This window comes from Bemisia tabaci, chromosome 9 (genome assembly GCF_918797505.1).
Source record: "Bemisia tabaci chromosome 9, PGI_BMITA_v3".
Lineage (NCBI taxonomy): Eukaryota > Metazoa > Arthropoda > Insecta > Hemiptera > Aleyrodidae > Bemisia > Bemisia tabaci.
In genome coordinates this window covers 24,634,230-24,656,776 of record NC_092801.1, presented here as the reverse complement: position 1 = coordinate 24,656,776, position 22,547 = coordinate 24,634,230, and the positions used below count along the sequence as shown (strand labels likewise).

General features: G+C 43.4%; 1 protein-coding gene across 1 annotated transcript; it reads right to left on the bottom strand.

Moving 5' to 3' along the window:
• Positions 1-8,456: 8,456 nt before the first annotated feature.
• LOC109039250 (adenosine deaminase) lies at positions 8,457-21,229 on the bottom strand. Its single transcript, XM_019054661.2, has 9 exons — positions 20,993-21,229; positions 20,149-20,210; positions 19,755-19,880; positions 17,345-17,484; positions 16,084-16,272; positions 14,710-14,822; positions 10,530-10,699; positions 9,648-9,774; positions 8,457-8,680 (listed from the first exon to the last, which is right to left on the bottom strand). Exons 1-9 carry the CDS (start codon positions 21,035-21,037, stop codon positions 8,591-8,593), a joined length of 1,062 nt encoding a protein of 353 aa, XP_018910206.2. The 5' UTR covers positions 21,038-21,229; the 3' UTR covers positions 8,457-8,590.
• Between the last annotated feature and the right edge of the window lie 1,318 nt (positions 21,230-22,547).

Here is a 22,547-nt window from a genome sequence, read left to right as displayed (position 1 = left end):
GCCGCAGGATTCGTGGCCGACCCCCCTCACGCTGGATAGCCCCCCGCCTGAAGCAGAGTTAGAACTGAAGCACGACGCGATCGTGGTAGCCGCGGCCCCCCCTCGTTCCTCCATTCCTGTTTATTCCACTTGGCGCCGTACTTTAGGCGTGTTCGCCCGCATTTTGAGATGGCGTTATAACGCGCACCCCACCCGAGAAAAGTTGAAAGGTCCGCTTTCGCTGGAAGAATTTGCCGCTGCTGAAATTTGGATTATTAAGATCATCCAAAATGATGCATTTTCCGAAGATATCGCTCGAGTAAAAGCGGGCGAAATCTGTGCCAAACCCCTGAGATATTTGACCCCGTTTCTAGACCCGGAAGGCGTTATGCGCGTAGGCGGACGCTTGCAGCGCGCGGCAGCCGCCTTTGAGTTTATTCATCCCGCTGTGTTGTCATCGCGTCATCCAGTGACGTCACTGATCGTGAAACATTATCATTTTTCTAATTTGCACCCAGCGCCGACCGCCTTGCATTCCTTGATAAGCCAACGATTTTGGATCGTCGCTGGGCGACGCCTGATCCGCAAAGTAGTCCATGAGTGTATCCGTTGTTTCCGTTTCAAGCCCACGAATCAAGTTCCGTTGATGGGCGATCTTCCTACCCCCCGCGTCATTCCTAACCCGCCATTTTGGCATTGCGGGGTAGACTATTGCGGCCCTTTCTTGGTGAAAGAGTCTTTTATGAAATTTGCTCCTAATTTGAAGTTGTATCTGGCAATTTTTGTATGTTTCACGACGAAAGCTGTCCATATAGAGGTCGCTGGGGATCTCTCGACTGAGGAGTTCATAGCGGCATTGCATCGTTTCACATCGCGCCGTAATGTACCCAACACAATTTATTCAGATTGCGGCACCAACTTTGTTGGCGCGGATAATTTGTTCGCAGAAAATATCGACCTGAAACACCCGAGAATTACTGAGTTTTCCCGAGAATATAATGTACGCTTTATGACTAACCCGCCGGGCGCCCCTCACATGGGCGGTTTGTGGGAGTCAGCCGTCAAGTCCGCCAAATATCTCCTCAAGCGCGAGATCTACTTGCGCACTCTCCTGCGACCCGAATTCGAGACCCTCTGTTGCCGAGTTGAAGCGATTCTCAATTCGCGCCCCCTGTCACCCCGCTCATCCGATCCGAATGATTTGAATCCGTTAACCCCAGGGCATTTTTTGACTGGGCGACCCTTGCGTTGCATCGCTCAGCCGGCCATAGACCCCAGAGAGTTCAACCGTGTCCAACATTGGTCGTTGGTGGAGCTTATGACGCAAGAATTTTGGAAACGTTGGAGGGAAGAATATCTGATTTCACTTCACTCCAGGAAAAAATGGTTTAAAGACCATCCTAACCTTGTCGTCGGAAAGATAGTAATTATCAACGATCCGGATGTCCCCCCCCAAGTCTGGAAAATGGGCCGAGTCGTTGCAGTTTTTCCGGGTCAGGACGGGGTAGTGCGTTGCGCTGAAGTAAGAACTGCCAACGGCTCTGTTCTGAAACGGCCCGTCCACAAATTATTCCCGCTCCCCGAGCAGGAATAAGCGCTTCAACTCTGAGTCTTCCGTCGTGTTTCCCCCCTCCCCCCGTCTCAAAACAGCCCCCTTTTTTTTTCTTTCTTCTTTCGTGTACTTTTCCGATGTTTAGTTGCGTATTTTCCGTTAGGTAGTTGTTCGGATGTCTGTGTTTACCGCTTTTCAGGTTTTCTTTTCTCATGTTTAACGTATCTCTGTCCGTACTGTAATTTTGATCCCGTGTCCTTTATGTTTGAATTCCGTGAATTTTGCCGTCTCGCCCGTAAGCCGTAACGCGGATTCTGAGTTCCTTGGATTTTTTCCTAGTCTTTTTTTTCCTGTTATCTCTGCATCGGTGTAAATGTAAACTTCAAGATCGTGCTCGGCTCACGTCCGCGTTCTCAAGTGTTTTTTTATTGTACTTATTTTGTTTTAGTCTGTTCTGTATCTTGATCGCTCATCATTTCTCCGAGGGGATTGATGATTTTTCCGAAGAAGTTGTTTCAGGCGAGGTGGTGATTCCGTTTGGTTGTTTATTTCAGATTCGTCCTAAGAAAAATGGATGCTCGTGCTTCTGGTTCTCGCCCGCTGTCGCCACCCCCAGGTCTCCCGGCTATCCCGCTCCGCCCCGCTCCGCCCCGCTCCCCCGTATCTCCCCCTGATCTTGGTCTGTCTCCGGATTTTTCCCGGCCCCCGCCCGGATTTACCCCCGTAGCCTCCGCCCCCGGTTTTCGCCCTGCAGCCCCCTCGTCACAGGTGTCCCTCCAGCCCTCCCCGTCGTCCGTGCGGTTTATTCCCATCTTTCTAGTTCCGGACGGCGAGGGGGACTGGCGGGTACACCGGGGCCCCCTGTTCACCTCCCCGGCGGTCCCGTCGGCGGGTGGGACGGTGGTGCCCTCGGTCGCCGCCCCTACCTTGGCCCCTTCCGTAGTTCCGTTCTCCGTTGCCCAGCCCCCCGCAGTTTCTCAGTTTGTAGTTGCCCCCCCGATTAGTTCTCAACCCCCCTGCGCTTCTCTGCCCTCCGTTTGCCCCCCCTCCGTGTCTCAGTCCTCCGTTGCCCAGCCCCCCGCAGTTTCTCAGTTTGTAGTTGCCCCCCCGATTAGTTCTCAACCCCCCTGCGTTTCTCTGCCCTCCGTTTGCCCCCCCTCCGTGTCTCAGTCCTCCGCTGCCCAGCCCCCCGCAGTTTCTCCGTTTGTAGTTGCCCCCCCCGATTAGTTCTCAACCCCCCTCCGCGTCTCAGTCCTCCGTTGCCCAGCCCCCCGCAGTTTCTCCGTTTGTAGTTGCCCCCCCGATTAGATCTCAGCCCCCCTTCGTTTCTCAGTCCTCCGTGTGCCCTCCCTCTGTCTCTCAGTCTTCCAGCCCCGTCGCGCCCCCTCGTTATCGCCCCCCTCGTTCCTCCCGTTCCCGAAATTCTCAACCCCCCGCGAACCCTCCTTCCACCCTTCGTACGTCGCTGTGTCCTCCTGGTCCCCCGCCCTTTTCTTGGGACTTCCCTTCGTCTTCGTCCGGGGTCTGTGCGGCCGGCGAGCAGGGGCCCGTCCCGGCCCCACCTGAGGAGTGGGCGTTGTCGCCGGTCCCGTCCGAAGAGAACTGGACCCTCGGCAACTCCAGCGCCTTCAGCGTGGGGTCGGGGGGGACGGCTGTCCGCGAGGGGGAACGCGAGGCCGCACGTTCCCCGGGTTTCTGGTCCGAAGCCCCCCGACCCTTGGCGGTGGCCAGTCGTAGTCGGACGCGCTGGTGCACCCTGTGCCGATATCCGCACAGCGTGTTCGACTGCGGCTGGCTCACCGGCTTGTCTCCCGCAGGTCGTGTGAATTACATCCAGGAGTTGGGGCGCTGCCTCAACTGCCTGGGTGACCACCCCGTCGTCATCTGCCAGAGCCCTCGGGACTGCTTGAAGTGCTGGGCGCTGGGGATGAGCGCGAGGCACCACACCCTCCTCCACGAGGGTCTGGGTCACCCTCCCGTCTCAGACCTGGCGCCCTTTCTGGCAGCCCCGACCCCTTCCGAGTCGTGCGAGTCCAGAGCGGTGCGCAAGCGGGCGTGCCCCGCCGAGGCCGGCGAGTTAGGTTAGGTTAGGTTGGGGCTGCCTCCTTCCGCCTTGAAGGATTTTTACCTCTCCTCGTCGATATTTTTCTAGTCTGAATATTTTGAAGCCGTCTAACTTCCAGTTTCCGTTTTTTTGGCTCGACCCTAGAGCCTTCCGTTTTGGCTCGACCCTAGAGCCTTCCGTTTTGTCTCGATCCTAGAGACGTTAGTGATTTTTTTTGAAGTCACACTCCGTTCCTTCAAGGCGGGGAGGATGTTCACGCCAATAACTGGCGTTCCTTATCTTTTCTTATTTGACGCTTTTTGTTGAACAGCGTTGAAAACAGTGACGTCACTCTCTACTAACCGTTCAGTACTCCGTTTGATCAATCGACTCTCTGTTCGTCACCCGCGATGACGCAAAACGGAGAGTATATCCGACATTGGACCCCGGTGACGTAGATTAGATTCACCCAGAGTAAGTCAGACGTCGCCGCCAGTGATTCGACCAAGCCGGCCCATGAGTCAGCGCCCCAAGCGGCGCGCCAATGAGGCATTATTCAAAATTTAACCCTATCCGCCCACGTAATTGGTCAGGTCACCTGACGTAATAGTCACGTCACTAGAGCTTTTTGGCGCGGATTCTAGGAACCCTCTCTCCTCTCTGGTTGTCTCTCTCTAGCTCCCTCGGTCTTCCTTTTCTGACTCTCTGACTGATTCCCTTTTTCTCATTCTTCTGTGCGAACTCCGTGTTATTACGCGTCCTCCGGTAAGGTCTCCGAATTTCCTTAACTTTCCTCGGTTTTTCTGAGTGATCCGTTCCGATTTTCATTCTGCTCTCTCCGCGAACCTCCGTTTAAAGACCGGCATCGAAAATTTCCCGATTTTTCGTTTGAAATCCGCAATTTTCGGTCGAACTTAGATCCTTGACAGCGTGCTCGCATCCTTCACGGTGAAGGAATTTATCCATCTTCATCCGCGCTAATTTCGGCGATTCGCATCGATCCTTTTCGCGATTCTCTTACGCGATCGTCAAATAGTATTTCGGAAGGTCGGATTTCGAAAATCACTTTCACTCAATCGTTCGAGATGGTTTCCTTCGCTGAGATGACGGAATCTGCCACCATGAGCTAAGCTGTTCCTCTGCGGGCCGCCATCGCCGCAGGAGTCTCCAGAGATGTCCCGCCGCAATTGCTTCCGAATCAACCAGAGAGGGTTCTCACTCAACCAATTTGGTGAGTTCGTTCCAAATTTTCCCCCCGTAATGTGTTAGGAAATGTTAGGTTGAGCGCCCCCCCCCCCTCTGTGCCTCCTCGTGGTAGGTGCGGAGATCGTTCCGAAGACCAAGTTCTTTGCAGGTGTTAATCATGTTCTTTGATGTCCATTAAGGATGCCGAAGGTTCGAGTACCCTGAGAGAATGCTGGAAAAGTGTCGATTTCCTAGATTTTTCCTGAGAGAGCACATGGTGGCCTAAAAATCACCTAGATGGCCTTCAGCCTAAATCACCTCGTGATTTACCTCTTCAATTTCAGCAAGTTGCTCTTGTTCTTGTGAGGTGCCCTTAAGGCCCTCAATTCCTTCTTAAGTCACCTTAATCAAAGGCGAGCCCGTCTAACGGGACTCGTTCCACATGAAAGCGTCACGGCACCCCCGAGTCGCTATCATCCCCCCTTAGTTTCCTGTTCTCTCTTGGTACTCTCACCTTAATGGTCCTTTGCGGCCAGATAACTCAACAGGATGATCAACGCTAAATTTCTAAACCAACGAATAATAGTCGGTGGGTCCAGTATCCAGCCGCTGAAACCAGAAGTGCCATTTCGAGTAACGGCTATCGATGATCATCGAGCCTGAGTAACTTCTGAGAACGCTAATCCGAACAGTGTTGAGATGATCAATGACAAAATCTCTATTGGTTGTCGTTGGATCATCTGGTTGCATGCAGAAATAATTGATATTTTTGATCATAGGATTTTCAGGTAATTTCCAACTGCGGCACGCCGCAAGAGCCACTCGAACGAGTGCCTCTAACCGATTCATATTGCCATTGCCTATGATTATCTCTGTTTGTTTCCTTGCATTTTTGTCAGTGATACAGGATCCAATTTCCAGGCTCAAGAAAAGCGCATCGTCTCAGTGACTTGTCAATAGTGCATCACAAAGTGTATTCCTTGAATGTGAAGTGTCGGTCGATCAATTGGAGTCTAAAGTTTTCCCTATGAAACAGAGAATTTAATCTACTTTCACTCAGTGCGAACCGTGCCGGGTTTTTCTCTGCTTATTTTTCCGTGCTGCCAGATATCGACTCAAGAGTTGTCTCACGATGCTACCCACTAATTCACCTTCACACCAATTTTTGTTTTAACGCTTAAAGACGGGCCTGTCAAAGCCAGTCCAAGTCGAGCGGTAGTTTAAGCCTGTACGGCTTTTGTGAGTCATGTCATCTCGACATGTGACCTATCTTGTGATAAATAAGTGCACCTATTCTTAATCAGTGCCTGTGTCTGTTATCCGATTGGAAGTAAGTCGTCATAAGAATGTCCCTCGATATTTTCCCGGAATCGTGCGGAATACAAGGTCTAGTTAGTTCGAAGGGACCTCTGAGCACTCGTCATCTTTCTCAACGTGTTCTTTCCCTTGAACCCCCTCATAAGAGTAATTTCCGGAGAAGTCATGGTCGAGGTGTACGTTTGGGCCGCCCGAATTGTGGCCTACCCAGTCTTTTGAAGGCGTTTCCCCAGGCAGACGACCTATCCCAAGATTCTCTCTCGATATGTTATGACCCGTGAGTGTTACAGTTTCTCCAAGCGTTCATGTGATTTTTCTAGCCCGATTCAGAATCAATTGTGTAAGTTAATCGTCGTCTCGATGATGTGCGCCTTGAGGTTTAAAAGTGTCCGCCCTCCTGGGCTGGGCATTCTTCGCCTCCGCTAATTCTTTACATAAACCCTGGCATCGCGCGCAATTTACTGAGTTTTCCGTTTCAGTGCTCTTTGATACCATTTTGATAATGTGTCCGTTGTGCCACTCCGCTTGAATTTGGCCTGTGTGATGTATAACCTGTTGCCTACCCGGTCTTTTGAAGGCGCCTACGTGCGTGCTCCTTCTCCCGAGAGCTCTTAGTGTGAGAGCGTGTTGCCTTCATCTCTGAATTGTTTGTCTTTTAATTTAATGTCTCCCGAGTTTACATGGAGTCCTGGTGTTTCTCGCCCTGTCGCTCATGTCATCCGAGGTAGTTTGAGCACCGGTTAGCCTCGTCGCTGATTGCGTCCTAAACAATTGCAGCACCGGTTAGCTCGTTGTACCACCATCCGTATTACCGAGTTGCCGGAGGATTTCGAGTGTTGATATTAATCATTTAACGCTAAAAGTGTCTACTGAATTTGACCCGTATTTATCCGTCGGGTGGTGTGTAGCCGATTTTTCTATGATCTCGTATTGTTGCTTATAGTATTCGCAGCAGCTCATCTTATTTCTGTCAGTGGCAATATTGCCGCCAAACAAATTTCCGGAGTTATTGCGAGTTCAATTTGTTCCGGAGTGATGTTAAGTCATTGTTAGCGACATTTTATCCGGAAGTCAGTCATGTTTCTTTGAAAATCGCATCAACCTCAACTTCTTTTTCTTTATCGTTATGACTAATGGAGTTATGCTCATAATTGTTTCCGATGAGTCATCGGCGGCCCGGCCTATGATTATGACCTATTTTTCTTTTCCTTGCAAGATTGTCCTAACGGGCAATTTAAAGGTTTTCTCAGAAACGCAACAACGGCATCGCAGATCCAGCTGACTGGGTCACCAGTGTCAAGTAAATGTGGGTCAAACCTCTCTCGGTCATGGGCCTCCGGACGGGGTATCGCCGATTACTCATCGTACCCGTGTTCCTTTTTCTGCATTTCCTCTTCGGAGGGTTGCTCCTTTGTATTGTCTTGTTTTATCCGGAGTGTAGTAGAAGCTCGAATTTTGTGGTATTTTTTTTTTATCTTCCGTGTAAGTTTTTATCCGGTTCGCGTCGCGTTTGGGAGCAGGGCCCCCTCCCCCCTTCGGTCTCCCCCCGATTTTTTCCCCTCCGGTCTTCCCCCCATTTTCCTCTTAACAAGACAGTCATTCAACGTAGCCCTCCTGTACGGAGTTAGCTACAAGTAATTTGATTGCATAGTTTCTCGCAATCAAAAGTCCCCCCCCCTTTTCTTTTTCATTCGGAGAGCCTTTCAAGAATTCAACATGCAAATTGCGGAGAGAACTGGTCTTCATTTGGATTTACGAGCTGTAGCGGATTATACCTGGGACCTTCTTGTCTCCTCCTGTGGCAAAATGATTGTCCGACGTGCCTTCTATTTTCAATGTTCACCGTGTCATGCACAGGTATCCTAGCCAAATTCAGGATTTTCATGTTCACCTGTTTCATGTTCCAGTTTTTTCGCACTTCAGCTCGCTCTCTCGTTGATATGAAGCCTTCTCTCCCTCCGTTCTCATTTTTTTATGGTTTCTGTCCCCCATTTAAAGGGCCAGTGGTCCCTCGTGTCATCACCTTTCCCCATCCTATCACTATATATTTCAAATTTTCCCGCTCTTCTGGTTCTGCTGATGTAAGACCTGGTGATAGGCATTCGGTGTCTGCGCCATGTTTTGTTTACGCTTGCGTGACGTCTTTCGATCTCTTCCGTGTACTATCCATTCTACCTACCTGTTCCCCGTTGATTCCCCGTTTACCTGTTATCAGTCCATTTGCTCGCATGGCGGTTGAGGAGGGCCGCCATTTGCAAGCGTATTTACTCGACTTGGCGCGGCCACCGGTCCTCCAGGTTGGGGGTTGAGTCATCGGGCTAACTCCCCGATACTCGGGAAAAGAAAGACTGTTAAAGGACCCAATAATAATTGCCTCGGTAACGGAAATAAACGGATTTATTGGAACAAATTACGTAAACGGATGATGGTTCGACACACTTATCATAAAATTACAAAAATTCAGGTTTTTTACTAAATTGTACAAGAACTACAAAATGTTTTCTTTACAAAAACTATGATTGCTTGTAGGCCTCCATCAATTGTTTAATTAGCTCCTTCTTCTCGACTTCCGGTAAGAATGCTGCTTTGGCCGCGTTAAGATTCTGTAAAAATAATGATCATGATTTAGCATGTATGAAAATGTTAGTAGACGGATAAGCAACCATTATTGCCGGCAAAATTCAGTACATTTGTTATGCATACAATTTATTTTTATAAATTTTCTTAAACCCATGGTAGAGTGATTCTTATGTGTTTTAAGCTGCAGAATCTTAATATGACCTCGATTTTTTTTAACCCACCAGCGGGCCGATTATTGACATCGATAGACAAAGCTATGGAAAAATAAGACAAAAGGGACATGAAGGGATCCTATTGGTGGAAGCGGGTGGTTGCGATGGACGAAGGAGGTAGTCAATAGACTAACTAACGGCAACCCATGAATGACGACCCTGTATTTAGTCCATCATTTCATACTTTAGTCTGTAGGAATCACCCATTTCAACCAATAGGGTCGCTCCATGCTCCGTATGTCTTGTTTGTCTATGGCTTTGTCTATCAATTTCAATAATCGGCCCGCATGCCGTGCTGAGGAAGGACGTCGTACGTATGAACCCTCGTGTGATGCCAAATTTCTTTTGGTAAAAAAACGAATTTTCAGGAAAACTTGTGAAAATTTTCCTCCCAATTTTTCAGAAAATTTCTTTCGCGATGTGATCTAAATTATCAGAAAATTTGGGATAGAAATATTCGTGATTTGTCTCAAAAATTAGCATTTGAAGAGGAAAAATTTGGCATCTCCCGGATGTTCATACTGCGTTTCTCCTTAACACTGCAGGAAGCTGCGATTAGAACCTTTTTCCCCGGGCTTTCGGGGGCTCATAGTCAAGAGACACTCACGTGGCTTTGCAGCGAGGGAATAATTCGCACCACCACCGCGCCTGAAATACGAGCCAAAACAAGTACTTTTGTGTTTGCGAGCGCTAGGGGGTCGATTATTGACATTTATAGACAAAGCGATAGACAAAGAATCTAAGGACAAAAAACATTTTTTTTTAAAAAAAAACTTACGGTTTGCTTCATTTGTTCTTGCGTCAAGCCCCATGAATGTGCAAGGGAATAATCTCCATCTAGGGTGTATCCTGTTATCGTAGTGTCATCAGAATTTATTGAAAAGTTAGCTCCATCCATAGCAAATCTGGAAGTTACAAGTAACATATTAGATGTGTCCATTGCTGGGAGGATAAAACGGATTAAGTCATCTTTTCAAACGGTAAAATCGCTAGAAAATTACATTGAACAAATTAACGAATTGTATAGTGGGAAAAAATCCTTAAAAGTTTGGCTATGTAATGGAGAATGGAACACAAAGTGAGTCTAGTCTTGGGTTAATTCTAGGGTTTTCCTGGTTTGTCATGGGTTTTCTTTGCAAAATTCAATGCAAACCGTACCGAAATCAACACAAAAAGTATGACTTATGTTTTACTACCTTTATTGATTGAAATAAAGAATTTGCAGGTGTCTTAAATTTTGTGAATTTCATCCTTAAAATGATACTGCCAGGAAAACTGAGTGCGAGGAGATCCTTGGTTTCTGAATTGAACAATTATTGGAGAAAATATGACAAAATAACCGAAACTGTTAAAATACACGTGTTTAAATGTAAAATGCCGCCAGCTGACGTCACACGGCGGCGCATTTTTTCACTTTAAAATATATTTTTCTCCAATTTCCCATGTTAGAAAAAAATTATGAAAAATACTGCGAACTCAGCTCATTAGGCACTCTCAGATAAAGCAATAAAATTTGTGTGTGCAAATTCTCCATTAACACAAGGACACTAACATTTTTCTCATTTTAGCTGCGTGTAACTGCTTATATTTTCTTTGTTCTGAGAAAATAATTAATTTCAATAAATAATTAAAATGCAGTCCTCTTTCTTTCCATACTCACTGTTTAATTGGGTGAGTGTCGATATCAAACGGAACGGCGCCGGTGAGAAAGCTGGACCAGGGACAGCACTCGAAATGGACTTGATCCCGAAGGCATTTTTCGTAAATAGTTTTATCTTTGACCACGTGATATCCGTGCCCGACCCTTTGAGTCCCGTAAATCTCTACCGCCTGAAACAAACATTTAATTAATGCCTCATTGATGTTTAGTAGAAAAGAGCTCTCTCTGTTTAAAACAGTACTCTCATTCCATGTCCGTCAAAAGTTCCAAGATTCGGAACTTTTTTGTTCCAAATTTTCTCACTTCTTGACCGTCAAAAATTCTGGGATTCCTCAAAGATTTTTTCAAAAGTTCCGAGAAAGTTCTGGAACATGCAAAACATCCGGAGCGTTTCGGGCATTTCAAAAGTTCCGGGGAAAAATTCAGGAAAATCTCAGAAGCCCCGGAATTCGGAACTAGGTCCGAGATGTGGGACCACTGTGCATCAGAAAAGTCAAAAGCGCCTTCAATTTTTTTCTCATGCAACACGGACGACCTAGAGGCGCGGATAGTTGCTTCCAGGCTTTTCAATAAACATCGTGCTGCACGGAGCACAGTGGATTGAGTCAATGGGAGAGGTCGGATATTATTTAAAAACTTTAGAAGCAAATATATTCTTTACTATGAAATTTTGATGTTTTAAAAGTCAATTTATTGGTTTCCTCGTAAAATTTTCTTTGATTAAGCACCCCTTAAAATTGAAATTAAGACGAGATAAACGTAAATTTTTACGCTTTTTGTCAAATGTTTCATGTCCGACTTCTCTCAAAGACTCGTTCTATAACCGTGTGGAGGGACAACAATTGAACACCAAAGCTCTCGGTTAAATTAACACAAGCTTTTACTTATGGAAATTGTACTTCGATCCGGTTAACCATTTTTTTAGAGCCATGTTCTACATAAAAAAAAAGTCCATACTTTTAAAAAAAATCTCAGTGGATTCTAGATCCCACGTTTCTATTCGTATTTTTACAATGTTACTTTGATGGCCCCATAACGATTCTTTTGTCTTCATTATAGAAGTATAGACTCGCATTTTGCACCGAAGACTTTTCTTGATCAAATTTTGGTTCCTAAAATAAAGAATTTCGGTAACCCAGACCGAAAATTTTTCGTTCAATATGAACAGAATAGTCTTTGTAACAGAGGTATTTTTTCTCCAAGCGGTCTGAGCAGAATAGATCCCTGGAAAAAATTAGAAACCAAGTATATATCTATGAACATACGTCTTAACATCAAAGTTTTACATGAAAAATGGTATATGGATTAAAAAATTTTAACATCAATTTGTAAGTGAGAAAATGACGGGTTTTTTTTCTTGGTCGTTTATCACTTCTGTCCAAGTAAAATTTTGTGATAGTGGAATTATCGGAAGAAAGTTGCAAATTCTTAAGTAAAATTCCAATTCTAGTAGTTCATTTTTTATTGTAAAAGTACAATATTTTAAACTTACTAAGGTTCGCCTCCTGGCCGCTTAGCGATCCAAATTCCCAAAGCGCCTGAGGTCTAAGGCGTTATATGCGTTACGCGTTCCTCTAATTGGACCAGGTATTTATGCTAAAAGGAACTGTGTGCAAAGGGTTTGTGTGAGACACAGTTCATTTTAGCATAAATACGTCCAATTATTTCATGATCAATAAAGTTCCCGCTGTGATGTGCTAATAAAACTACAATTTAAGTCATTTTGTGCTTACATCCGTTTACAACGTCCGCCATTTTTGGGCACTAAAAGCTCCAAGAATCTCATTATGTAAGAGCCAATCAAAAGCCGCACACACTGTCAGCTCATTATAGCCAAGACGAGTTTTCTCGAAAATAATACAAGATTGGGCGTGAAACTATGTTAACGCGTCGAATTAATTAATTTAAGTAAAGTTCCCGGTACAACGTGCAAATGAAACTACATTTTAAATCATTTAATATTTACACCCGCTTGCTAAGTCCGCCATTTTTGGGTTTTTCGAGCTCTATGAAGCGCAAGATTGAGAAGCCAATCAAAAGCAGACCCCTAATACATGGCGTTTGACCATAAACTGAGTCGAAATAATTCATTTGAGTCTAGTTCCCGATGCAATGTGCAAATAAAATAAAACCACATTTTATTTAAGTCAATTGGATCACATTTTGCAATTCGGAACTATAACTTCTGGCTCATCAGTAAAAACACTTATGTTCATAGGAAAACTAATGGTTCATACGTTGTTTCTCAACTGAGCCAGAACTTATAGTTCCGAATTGCAAAATGTAGTCCATTTTTTGTTTACATGCGCTTGCTGAGTCCGCCATTTTTGAGCTTGCCGAGCTCAAGATTGAAGAGCCAATCAAAAGCAGCCCCCTGAGTCCCCTAATACATGGCGATTGACCAACAGCGATTGTGAAAAGTAGAATACTTTCATTTGTCATTTTATTTTTTTTATGCACCCATTAATTCCTCGTGTTTTTTCCAAAGACATTGATTTTTTCTCTCTATGGAGTTTCATGGAATGGTGGTGTTGGCGATGCCGATAGGTTCAGTGGAGGCGGGGAAACTCCACATTCATTTCGCTGTTCGTGACGCGAGTATTAGGGGAGCAGAGATGAGTAGCAGGTAGACCAATTCGCTGATTGGACGTCGCAAACCCGCCTAATATCTCGAGCTGCGCTGGACGCCGATTGTGATCAACTTGTGTCGATGTGAGCCAGTGAATTCACCGTCTCGATGTATATATCGTCAAATCGGATCCGGATACTGTTGCGCAGCAGCACGTCGCGTCGCGCCAGTTGATGGAGAACATTCATCCCAATCAACCCAACCCAAGTAGCCACTAGTGATAGCAATAAATAGCAATTTTATCGGTTGATTATCGCGATTATATCGGTGGCAATTTATCGCAATATTATCGAATAAAAAATTGCGATTTATGGCGATTAAATCGCTATGCATCGCAATTTTTTGTTCAATAATATCGCGATCAATTTTTGTCGATACAATCGAGATTAAATCGCCATTTATCGCGATTTTTGTTGCGATAATATCGCGATAAATTGCCGGGCGCTAAAATCTCGATTTTATTGCAACAAGATCGAGGATAATCGCTCAGATGTTAATGATCTTAGCGATTTTATCTCCGACAAAATCGCCAGGATCATCAACATCTGAGCGATTAGCCACGATTTTACCGCGATAAAATCGCGATTTTATCGCCCGACAATTTATCGCAATATTTTCGAAATAGAAATCGCGATAAATGGCAATTTAATCTCGATTATATCGACAATAATTGATCACGATTTTATCGAACAAAAAATTATTTTTAATGCGATTATATCTCGATATATTGCCACCGATATAATCGCGATAACCAACCGAAAAAATCGCTATTTATCGCGATCACTGCTACTTGGGATCCTCCTTCGGCTCCAGCGACTCAACCGTTCTGCCTTGGTATCGAAGAGAGCAGTAAGTGCAAAAATGAAATTTTGAGAAAACGGCTAAGAAGTATCTGACCAGAAAATTTGATTGAGAGAAGCCTCCGTTCTTTCTCAAATTATCACCAATCGTCCGAAAGACTCCTAAAAATCGTTCGGATGGTTAAAAATCGACTGATTTTATTTCACGAACATAAAAAAGGGATTTTTCAATTTCATGCTAGGTCATTGTTCGACAAGACAGCCGTTAGTGCGATTTACATCATGCTTTCGTGGTTGCGTTTTGGACACACAACAAACGCATTTTCAGGTTAGAAATGGGCAGAAGAAGGCGGCACTTCACTTGAAAGCACTGTTCCCATTGGCTCTCTGCAGGAATATTGTCACATACTGCTGTCTTGCCTGAAACTACGTCATTTTTTGCGCACTTGCAGCTTTCTCATGTATCTCGTTTTAATGAAAATAAGATGAATTTTGCGGTTTCTAGCTATATCGGTGATTCCATTTATAGATTAGACGAATTTTGAAGGAAACTCGATTTCGAAAATTTGACCCTTACTGCTCTCTTCGCTATCATCCACAACACAGCAATGCAGTTGACAAAATTTTACCATGTCATCGAAAGTTAGTACCATTTGCTCTACTTGGATAGCTCGCCAAACACCCCGCTTAAGTCAAATTGGGCACTTGAAACTAATTTTAGTTGGTGAGAAACTATCTTAGTAGACGTTACCCTCTGTATAGCAGTGGGTCCACTCGCCTCGCCAGCGTGAATTGTGGTGCCAAATCCTAGTCTTTTGGCCTCGCCGTAGAGTGAAACCAACAGTGGCACGGCTGGTGCCTCCGCTAGAGGAAGAAAAATAAAAAGGAAGAAATGGAGGAAAAATTTATAGAACAGAATATTTATCAATCACATAATTTGCAAAAAAGAGAATGTGAGGAGATGCAGAAACGACGCACTGTCGTTGGCTCGCGAATTGATGATAATTGGGCAGCGTCTTGGAAAAGAGAAGTGAAAGATGTACACCAGCAATCGCCGAATTTCATCGGAAAATTGCTTTATTCCACTGGAGAACGGATGATCGGTTTCTCTGAAAGATTTCGGGGGCTGTGTTTTATGATAAATGAATGAAAATTGCTCAAGATTTACAAAATACTCTCTACTGCTGATTTTCCATGAAACATAGAATCGCTTTTAAAAAGATAGGGGCTCGCAAAGACCGGGCCCCAAAATAAATTGGTCCAAAATTTAGAACAACATATCAAACGGTTTTCTGCGTAGCAAACATGCACATTTATTTTGGCTGTTCGATTTTGATGTTCCACCGCATAATACGGGTAGTAATCGGGTTTCCAAGTTGAGCTTCCTTATTTTTGCCGAAAATTAACTGAAAATGGCTGAGACGCATCGAAGTATTTATTGCAATTTCCTTATGAAATGCTTTTGAAAATTGAAATTGTTAAAAAGTGTATTGGGCTACTATTTCTATCAAGGCACTCTGACGTATATTGCCGTGCTAAGGAAGAACGCTCTATGAACATTCGAGAGCTGCCAAATTTCCTGCGATGAAATGTTTATTCATGAGGAACGTTATGACGATTTCCCTTAAAACTTTCAGGAACTTAAGGTGAAATTGGGAACGAAATTATCTGAAAAATTAAAGGGGAAATATTCAAAAGTTCACCTGGAAATTCGCGTTTTATCAGAGGAAATTTGGCAACGCCTGAAGGCTCAAACGGCGTTCTTCCTTAATACGGCAATATAGCTAAAGGCCCCGATAGACGATCAAATTCCCGAACCAATTCCGATCAAAGTAGCATCAAAGTGTCGGGAGTCATCAGTCCTAAACTCATTAATTTGCTTCGTTTTAAAATGAAAACTTGGCAGAAATGTTTCCTGTGGCAGGAAATGATGAATGGTGGCACTCCGTTCTGATCTTACTTTGAACAAAAAAGTGCGGCCCTTCAAAATTTGATGGTAGATGGTGACCACCAGTCATCAGCATGTCTACTTTGATCGGAATTGGTTCGGAATTTGATCGTCTTTGCAGGGCTTAAGTTATCTTTTACCATCGAGATGCTATGAGCAGGTTATTTTTACACTTACCACTATACTCCTGCGAGACCAAATCAATACCAACAATGTCATCACGGAAGTTCTGGCAGACTTTGATCAGGTCAGAGAGCAACTCGGGTAACCAACTGTGGCCACTCAGGATGGATTTACATCTGACCCCAAAATCTCTCTCTCCCCGCTTTAAGCCTTTTATCACTTGCGAAGTCACGTCCAGGAGACCTGAAAGACACGAATTCTGGTAGAAGCTTTTTAAGACCTTTGGCGGATATAGCGAATTGGCAACTTTGTTTCTCTCCATTCAAACCCATGGAAACCTATCGATTCTTGGAGGGGCCAGGTACTCCGACAAGAATCGATTATTTAACACAGGTTTAAATGGAGGCAGTCCAGTTTTGCCAAATTGCTGGATCCGCTTCTGTTTAAGACAAATGCGTGCCTTAATTGCAACATTTCAAAATACCCAATTATAAATTTACTATCATAAGAAGAAATAAATCAAAGCACTCTCGTGAAGTTTTTTGAGAATATTTTTAAATCAGTGAAAAAAAGTCATGGATGGTTCCAAGACAAACTATCTGTTAGTTTCTTTTTAAAAAAATGAAATAAAACATATTTACAACGCCGCACTCAAAGATGCACGTTTTCGACCGCAGCCATCAGTACGCTAATTTTGAAATGCGAATTGCATATCGATGGCCAAAAGGCGGAACCACACATCTCCATTGCGGTGTTTCAAAATTTCCCCTCCCATTTATTTTTCAAAGAGACACAAGCCTACTGTAGCTTATAGCTTGGAATTCATATAGAATATTCTCCTACACTGGAAAAAAGTAACTTGGATCTAGATTCCAAAGTCTTAAAAACGTTGACAAGAGAAAATACTCTTGATTCAATCGGAGTTTTGCTTGAATCTAAAGGAAATTCACTCAAATCAAGAGGCTTATTAACACTTCGGTTCAAGGAAAAATCCAATTGAATCAAGAATATTTTTTCTTGTCAATATTACTGAGAGTCTGGACTCTAGATTCAAGCGACTTTTTTTCAGTGTAGCAAATGAAAAGAATAATTTAAAAAGTTTTCAAGAAATTACGATATAAAACTAACATTTTCAAAATAAAAACTGAAGTATGACGGGAAGTTTGCATCGTAGCAAGCGGAGATAGGTGGTTTTTCACTTTGGTCATCGATATATAATCCCATGTACGTATAGAGATATCCATTTTCTTCCTTAACACAGAATTAACCTACTTTTTTCCCCTTCTCTTTTATCTTTAATCTTTTATCTACTCACCTTGGAGATCATATTTTTCTCGAAAACCAACACCCACCAGTCGGTGCGGACTATACCGTACCTCAGAATAAATCACGTTGGAGTGCTTTGAATCTTCGCAAAATTCGTAAGCCAGTCTTTCAATCGCCTCAAGGTCGCCTCTGCAAGCAAAAGTTTTCATCAAGAGACATCAACTTAAATTTGGACCACATTTTGAAATAAGGAACCATTTCTGGCCCATCAATGAAAGCACCTTTCCGCAAAAGGAGACTAATGGCATGTATGTCGTTTTAAAAATGAGCCATGGAAAGTGGCTCCTCATTGCAAAATGTGGTCCATTTGGTTGATTTTCATGATATGAATATGAGTATGAATGATATGAATTCATCTGTTCAAACAAGTTCATACTTTCCGATGATCCAAGAAAACACAAGTAGCTAGGAATATTTCTGTGAGCCGATGGACGTGTTCGAGCGCAGGAAATCCAAGGCAAAGTGCCTTCAATTATTGAAGTATGCAACGCGGTCAAAAGTTGAGCAGGAATAGTTGCATCTAGACGCTAGTAGGCGCCGATGAGATTTCATCGGCGCTGAGACTTCGGTTCTGGTTGATTCTAGACTAATACTGCCGTGCTACGGAAAAACGCCGTATGAACATTCGAGAGTCGCCAAATTTCTCCGGATAAAACATGTATTTTTGAAGAGGGTTACGCATATTTTTCCTTGAAATCATCCTGAAGAAAATTGAATGATTTGAGGAAAAATATTCACAATTTTGTCAGTAAATTCGGTTTTTATCGAAGGAAAATGGCAACGCCTGAAGGTTAATACGGCGTTCTTCCTTAGCACCAGGGCCGGATTTACCAATAGGCTACATAGGCTATAGCCTAGGGCGCAACATTTTGAGGGGCGCAAAATTTTTGAGAATTTATTCAAAACCCTGGTAAAAATTGGAGATAAGCGCTGCGTTCCAAAATACCATAGGAATTCTTATAGCCGGCTAAAGAAGGCAACAGAAAATCATATATCTGGCTGTAGAATGCGGAGAAAATCATACGGCCGGGCTATACGAAGCGATAAAAAATTATACAGGCGGGCTATAGTTCCTATAGTCGGGCTTTACACTTTATCGCCTGGCTGTTGCTTTTTCGCCATCGATTATAAAAGGCTACAAGAAATTGTGTAGAAATTCGTGTGCTTTGTAAATCCTTAAGTTTGTACGGAATCACCTTAATATTCACAAAACACACATTATATTTTCCTTTACTACATATTTTTTTTCATCAATTAAAATGAGAATAATCCATACAGAGTGTGCAAACATTTCAAAGTTATGAGTTGAAAAACGCTGACTCCACGAGCTTAAATATTAGAGCCTAACACAAAGCGGAGTGGCGGTGCACTGGCGCCTTCAAACCTAACATGGATACTTCACGCATTGCACAATGCGTGAAGTTTCCCTGTTAGGTTTGAAGGCGCCAATGCGCGTTTCGCGCTGGCTGGCTGCCCGCTCGCCGCGCCGCGCCGCGCCGCAGCGTACCACGGCGCTTGAAGCAACTATTTCACACCAGAGGTATTGAACAGTATCATACAAAATTGCAGGCGCTCCAACATGTTAGGAATGGCAGGCATCCATCAAAAGTACGTAGCTTTCCTCGCAAAATAAATCAAGATACTACGGCTCAAAAAGAGAGCGGTAGTCCAAAAATTCACTAAGTCCTAGCATCCGTAATTAGTAACGTTTAGCATACACTTTATCGCCAGGCTGTCGCTTAGTCGCCATCGGCTATAAAAGGCTATAAGAAATTGTGTTGCCGGATATAGAAGCAATTGGAAATCTTACAGCCGGCCGTAAGTCTATGGTATTTTGGGACACAGATTCTACAAATTGTGGTTGACAAAGGTGTTTTTTTAAAGGTGAATTTGAACATTTTCCGGACTCCTAACATCCTTCTTCTGATCTGGAGGGGAGGGGCGTCTGGGGGACCACCCCCCCCCCGCCCCCCACGAGAGCGCCTACTTTTAGGGGCGCCACCTTAAGTTTAGCCTAGGGCGCTAAAAATGTAAATCCGGCCCTGCTTAGCACGGCAAAACAGTCGGCTGGTGCTTCCGTTGTCGTGATAATAAACATGATCTACTGAATCCAAAAGCTCATAACGGAACTTCAAACACACATTTCTCGAAATAGCAGAAGCTGCACTTCTGCGCCCTGTCTTCCAAGCCCCTCACTCAATTATTACTGTAACTCTTTTATGTAAATCTGTTGATTATACACTTCTGAACTTTGAGATGCACAACCTGTGCTGTGACTCACAGTTTTATTTGTACATTTTAACTTTCTCTCCTCAAACCGAAGAGTATCATAATAGGTACTTAAGATTTAAAGCACAGAATTAAAACCGAATGGTATTAGACTTCAAATCAATACTCACGCAAAATAATGGTATCCCAACTCATAAGCATCCAAAAAGTGGGACAAGTTTTTAGGTTCCCGGACGATGCACCTCATTTTCAAATCAGCCAGCGCAGCGCAACCAGATATTGGACGGTTTTTCTTTCTAGAGAGAAAAAAAAGAAAGTAATTTTAGAACAAACGTATTTTCTCAGATGCTATTTTTTGCTATGGGCCCGTTTTCCGGAAAGCTCCTCAATTTCTTTATCGATATTGTAGCGAAATACTCTTTAAATATTTGTACGAGAGGGGTTTTTTTCTTACATTCGCTGAAAACGAGGAGGCTAACTCGCCCTTATCGGCAGGGTTTTCGGATTAAAATGCATTAATGAGAAAATCGAATGGGTATAAAAATATGCAGATGACGCACTTACTTGGCCAACTCAAAAAGCGTTTCATGCCTGAAACAGCCATTCAAGTGAACGTGAAGTTCAACCTGTAATCAGAAGAGAGATCATCAATAACTCAAAATTTGACTTGACTTTAATCATAAACAAGTTCTAGGGGGGCGGGTTTTAGGGTTTCAAAACTCGTATCAGTAATTGAGCTCTTTTAGCATAAATTTGCAGTAAAATCGCGATTTTATCGACGGCGATTTATCGGAATATTATCGAACTAAAAATCTTGATAAATCGAGATGAATTTTGGGTCTATGGAACGCGATTTTAAAGAGATAGAATTTCGATAAGATCGAGGATAATGGCTCAGATATTAATTATCCCAGCGATTCTATCGCCGAAAAATCGTAAAGAAATCGCAGCTTAATTTCAAAATAGCGAAATTTTTCCATTGGAAAATGCTACTTGGGAGTGAAACATATTTGGGGGTGCTTTACGCCAAATACTACAGAATTGACTCCTCTAGCTTGTGGTAAAGTGATGCTATATTATGTTTTTGTCTTTATTTTTATGTTTCCACCTTAACGACGTTTTGTTTTGACTGCATCACAACACTGGAAAAAAAAACACAGTGGATCTAGAATTCAGACTCTTGAAAACATTGACAAGAAAAAAAAACTCTTAATTTAATCAGATTTTAAATCAAAAGGAAATCCACTCAAATTAAGAGGCTTGATTCTTGATTTAAGCAACAATCCGATTGAATCAAGAATATTTTTTCCTGTCAATGTTTTTAAGAGTCTGGACTCTAGATCCAATGTGTTTTTTTTTTCCAGTGAAATATTATGAGATTAAAAAGGTAAAAATAAGATATCCTCACTTTTGGCCCGGGAAAGACATCCTCTTTCAAACTTATCCGATCCATTATGTCTCTAGGTCAACGTCCGTCGCAATAAAGTGGAATTTGAATTCGGACTAAAATTCCTGGTGACCACTACAGTTTTCTACGACACTTTACTACATACACTTCATCGTGTTACTGACCGGTAATAAATGAACAATGAGAGTCAGACTGACAATGAATACTGCCATTGATCCTACTTCGTCCTATCGAAGACGAACTGGAATCTCGGGTAAATAGAAGATAAGTGTAAGATAATAATGCAGTTGACAACAAACGACGTAATAACGCTCAGAAGAATGTTATTTATGCAATAGAAGGTCATCTCATATGGTTTATTCATGTTTATAAATTACTAAGACCACCCCCCCCCCCCCTCGTAGCAATAACTGCGCAGTCCAGTTCAAGATTTGTGCTCCAAGTGTTAATTTAGATCGTGTGACACTATACAGCTGATTGTAAGCTTGAAAGCAAGATACGACTCCAGGGACCTTTTTTTTAAATGGGGGCGGGGGGGGGGGGGGGAGACTAGCAAAATATCGCGATTTTTCATTTGAAAAATGATCCTTGGGATTACGTATGCATGGCCGCGAGACCGGTGTTCATTTCTGAAACTATTGCAACTTGATAAAAAACGCCTTTAGGTAAAGAGACAAGGTAAAAAGAGTTGTTGGTGAATACCCGAGGGTTAAAGAGTATTGGGTGAAAACGTGTGTGAATAGTCCCTTCACCGAAAATAAAAACACATTGGATCTAGACTGCCTTGCTGAGGAAGAACGCCGTATAAACATTCGAGCGTTGCCAAGTTTCCTTCGATAAAATGTTTATTTTTGAGGAAAGTTATGAATATTTTTCCTTGAAATTTTCAGACCCCTTAGATCAAATTACAAACAAAATTATCTAAAAAGTGGGCAAAAAAATATTCTAAAATTGTCCTGAAAATTAGTGATTTGCCAGAGGAAATTTGGCAACGCCTGAAGGCTCATGCGGCGTTTTTCCTAAGCACGGCAGTAGAGTCCAGACTCTTGGAAACATTGACAAGAAAAAGGAGTCTTGATTCAATCAGATTTGAGCTTAAATCAGAAGGAAATCCGCTCAAATTAAGAGGCTTGGTTCTTGATTTAAGCATAAATCTGATTCAATCAAGAGTATTTTTTCTTGTCGATGTTTTTAAGAGTCTAGACTCTAGATCCAATGTGTTTTTTTTTCCAGTGTTGGGCGGAAAAACTATGGGTGAGTAGTCGTGGCACCGAAATTTCGCACCAGCGCGCAATGTCTGGCGAATTTCCCCGCGAGTGACTTGTGGGTGGCAATGAGTAATTGATATAATTTCGGTCTCGACGCGACGACGCGACGCACCAGGACACCAGTAGCGGAGTGGCTTGCTTTGCGATTTATCGATCGATCCGCCAATTAAACCTGGGGCAAAGGATCGATAAACAGGGTGTTCGCGACGAACACCTTAATAATCGATTCTTCACAGTAGCCTCAAATGGAGAAATATCGATAATCGATCATTTGCGCCTCGCCATTG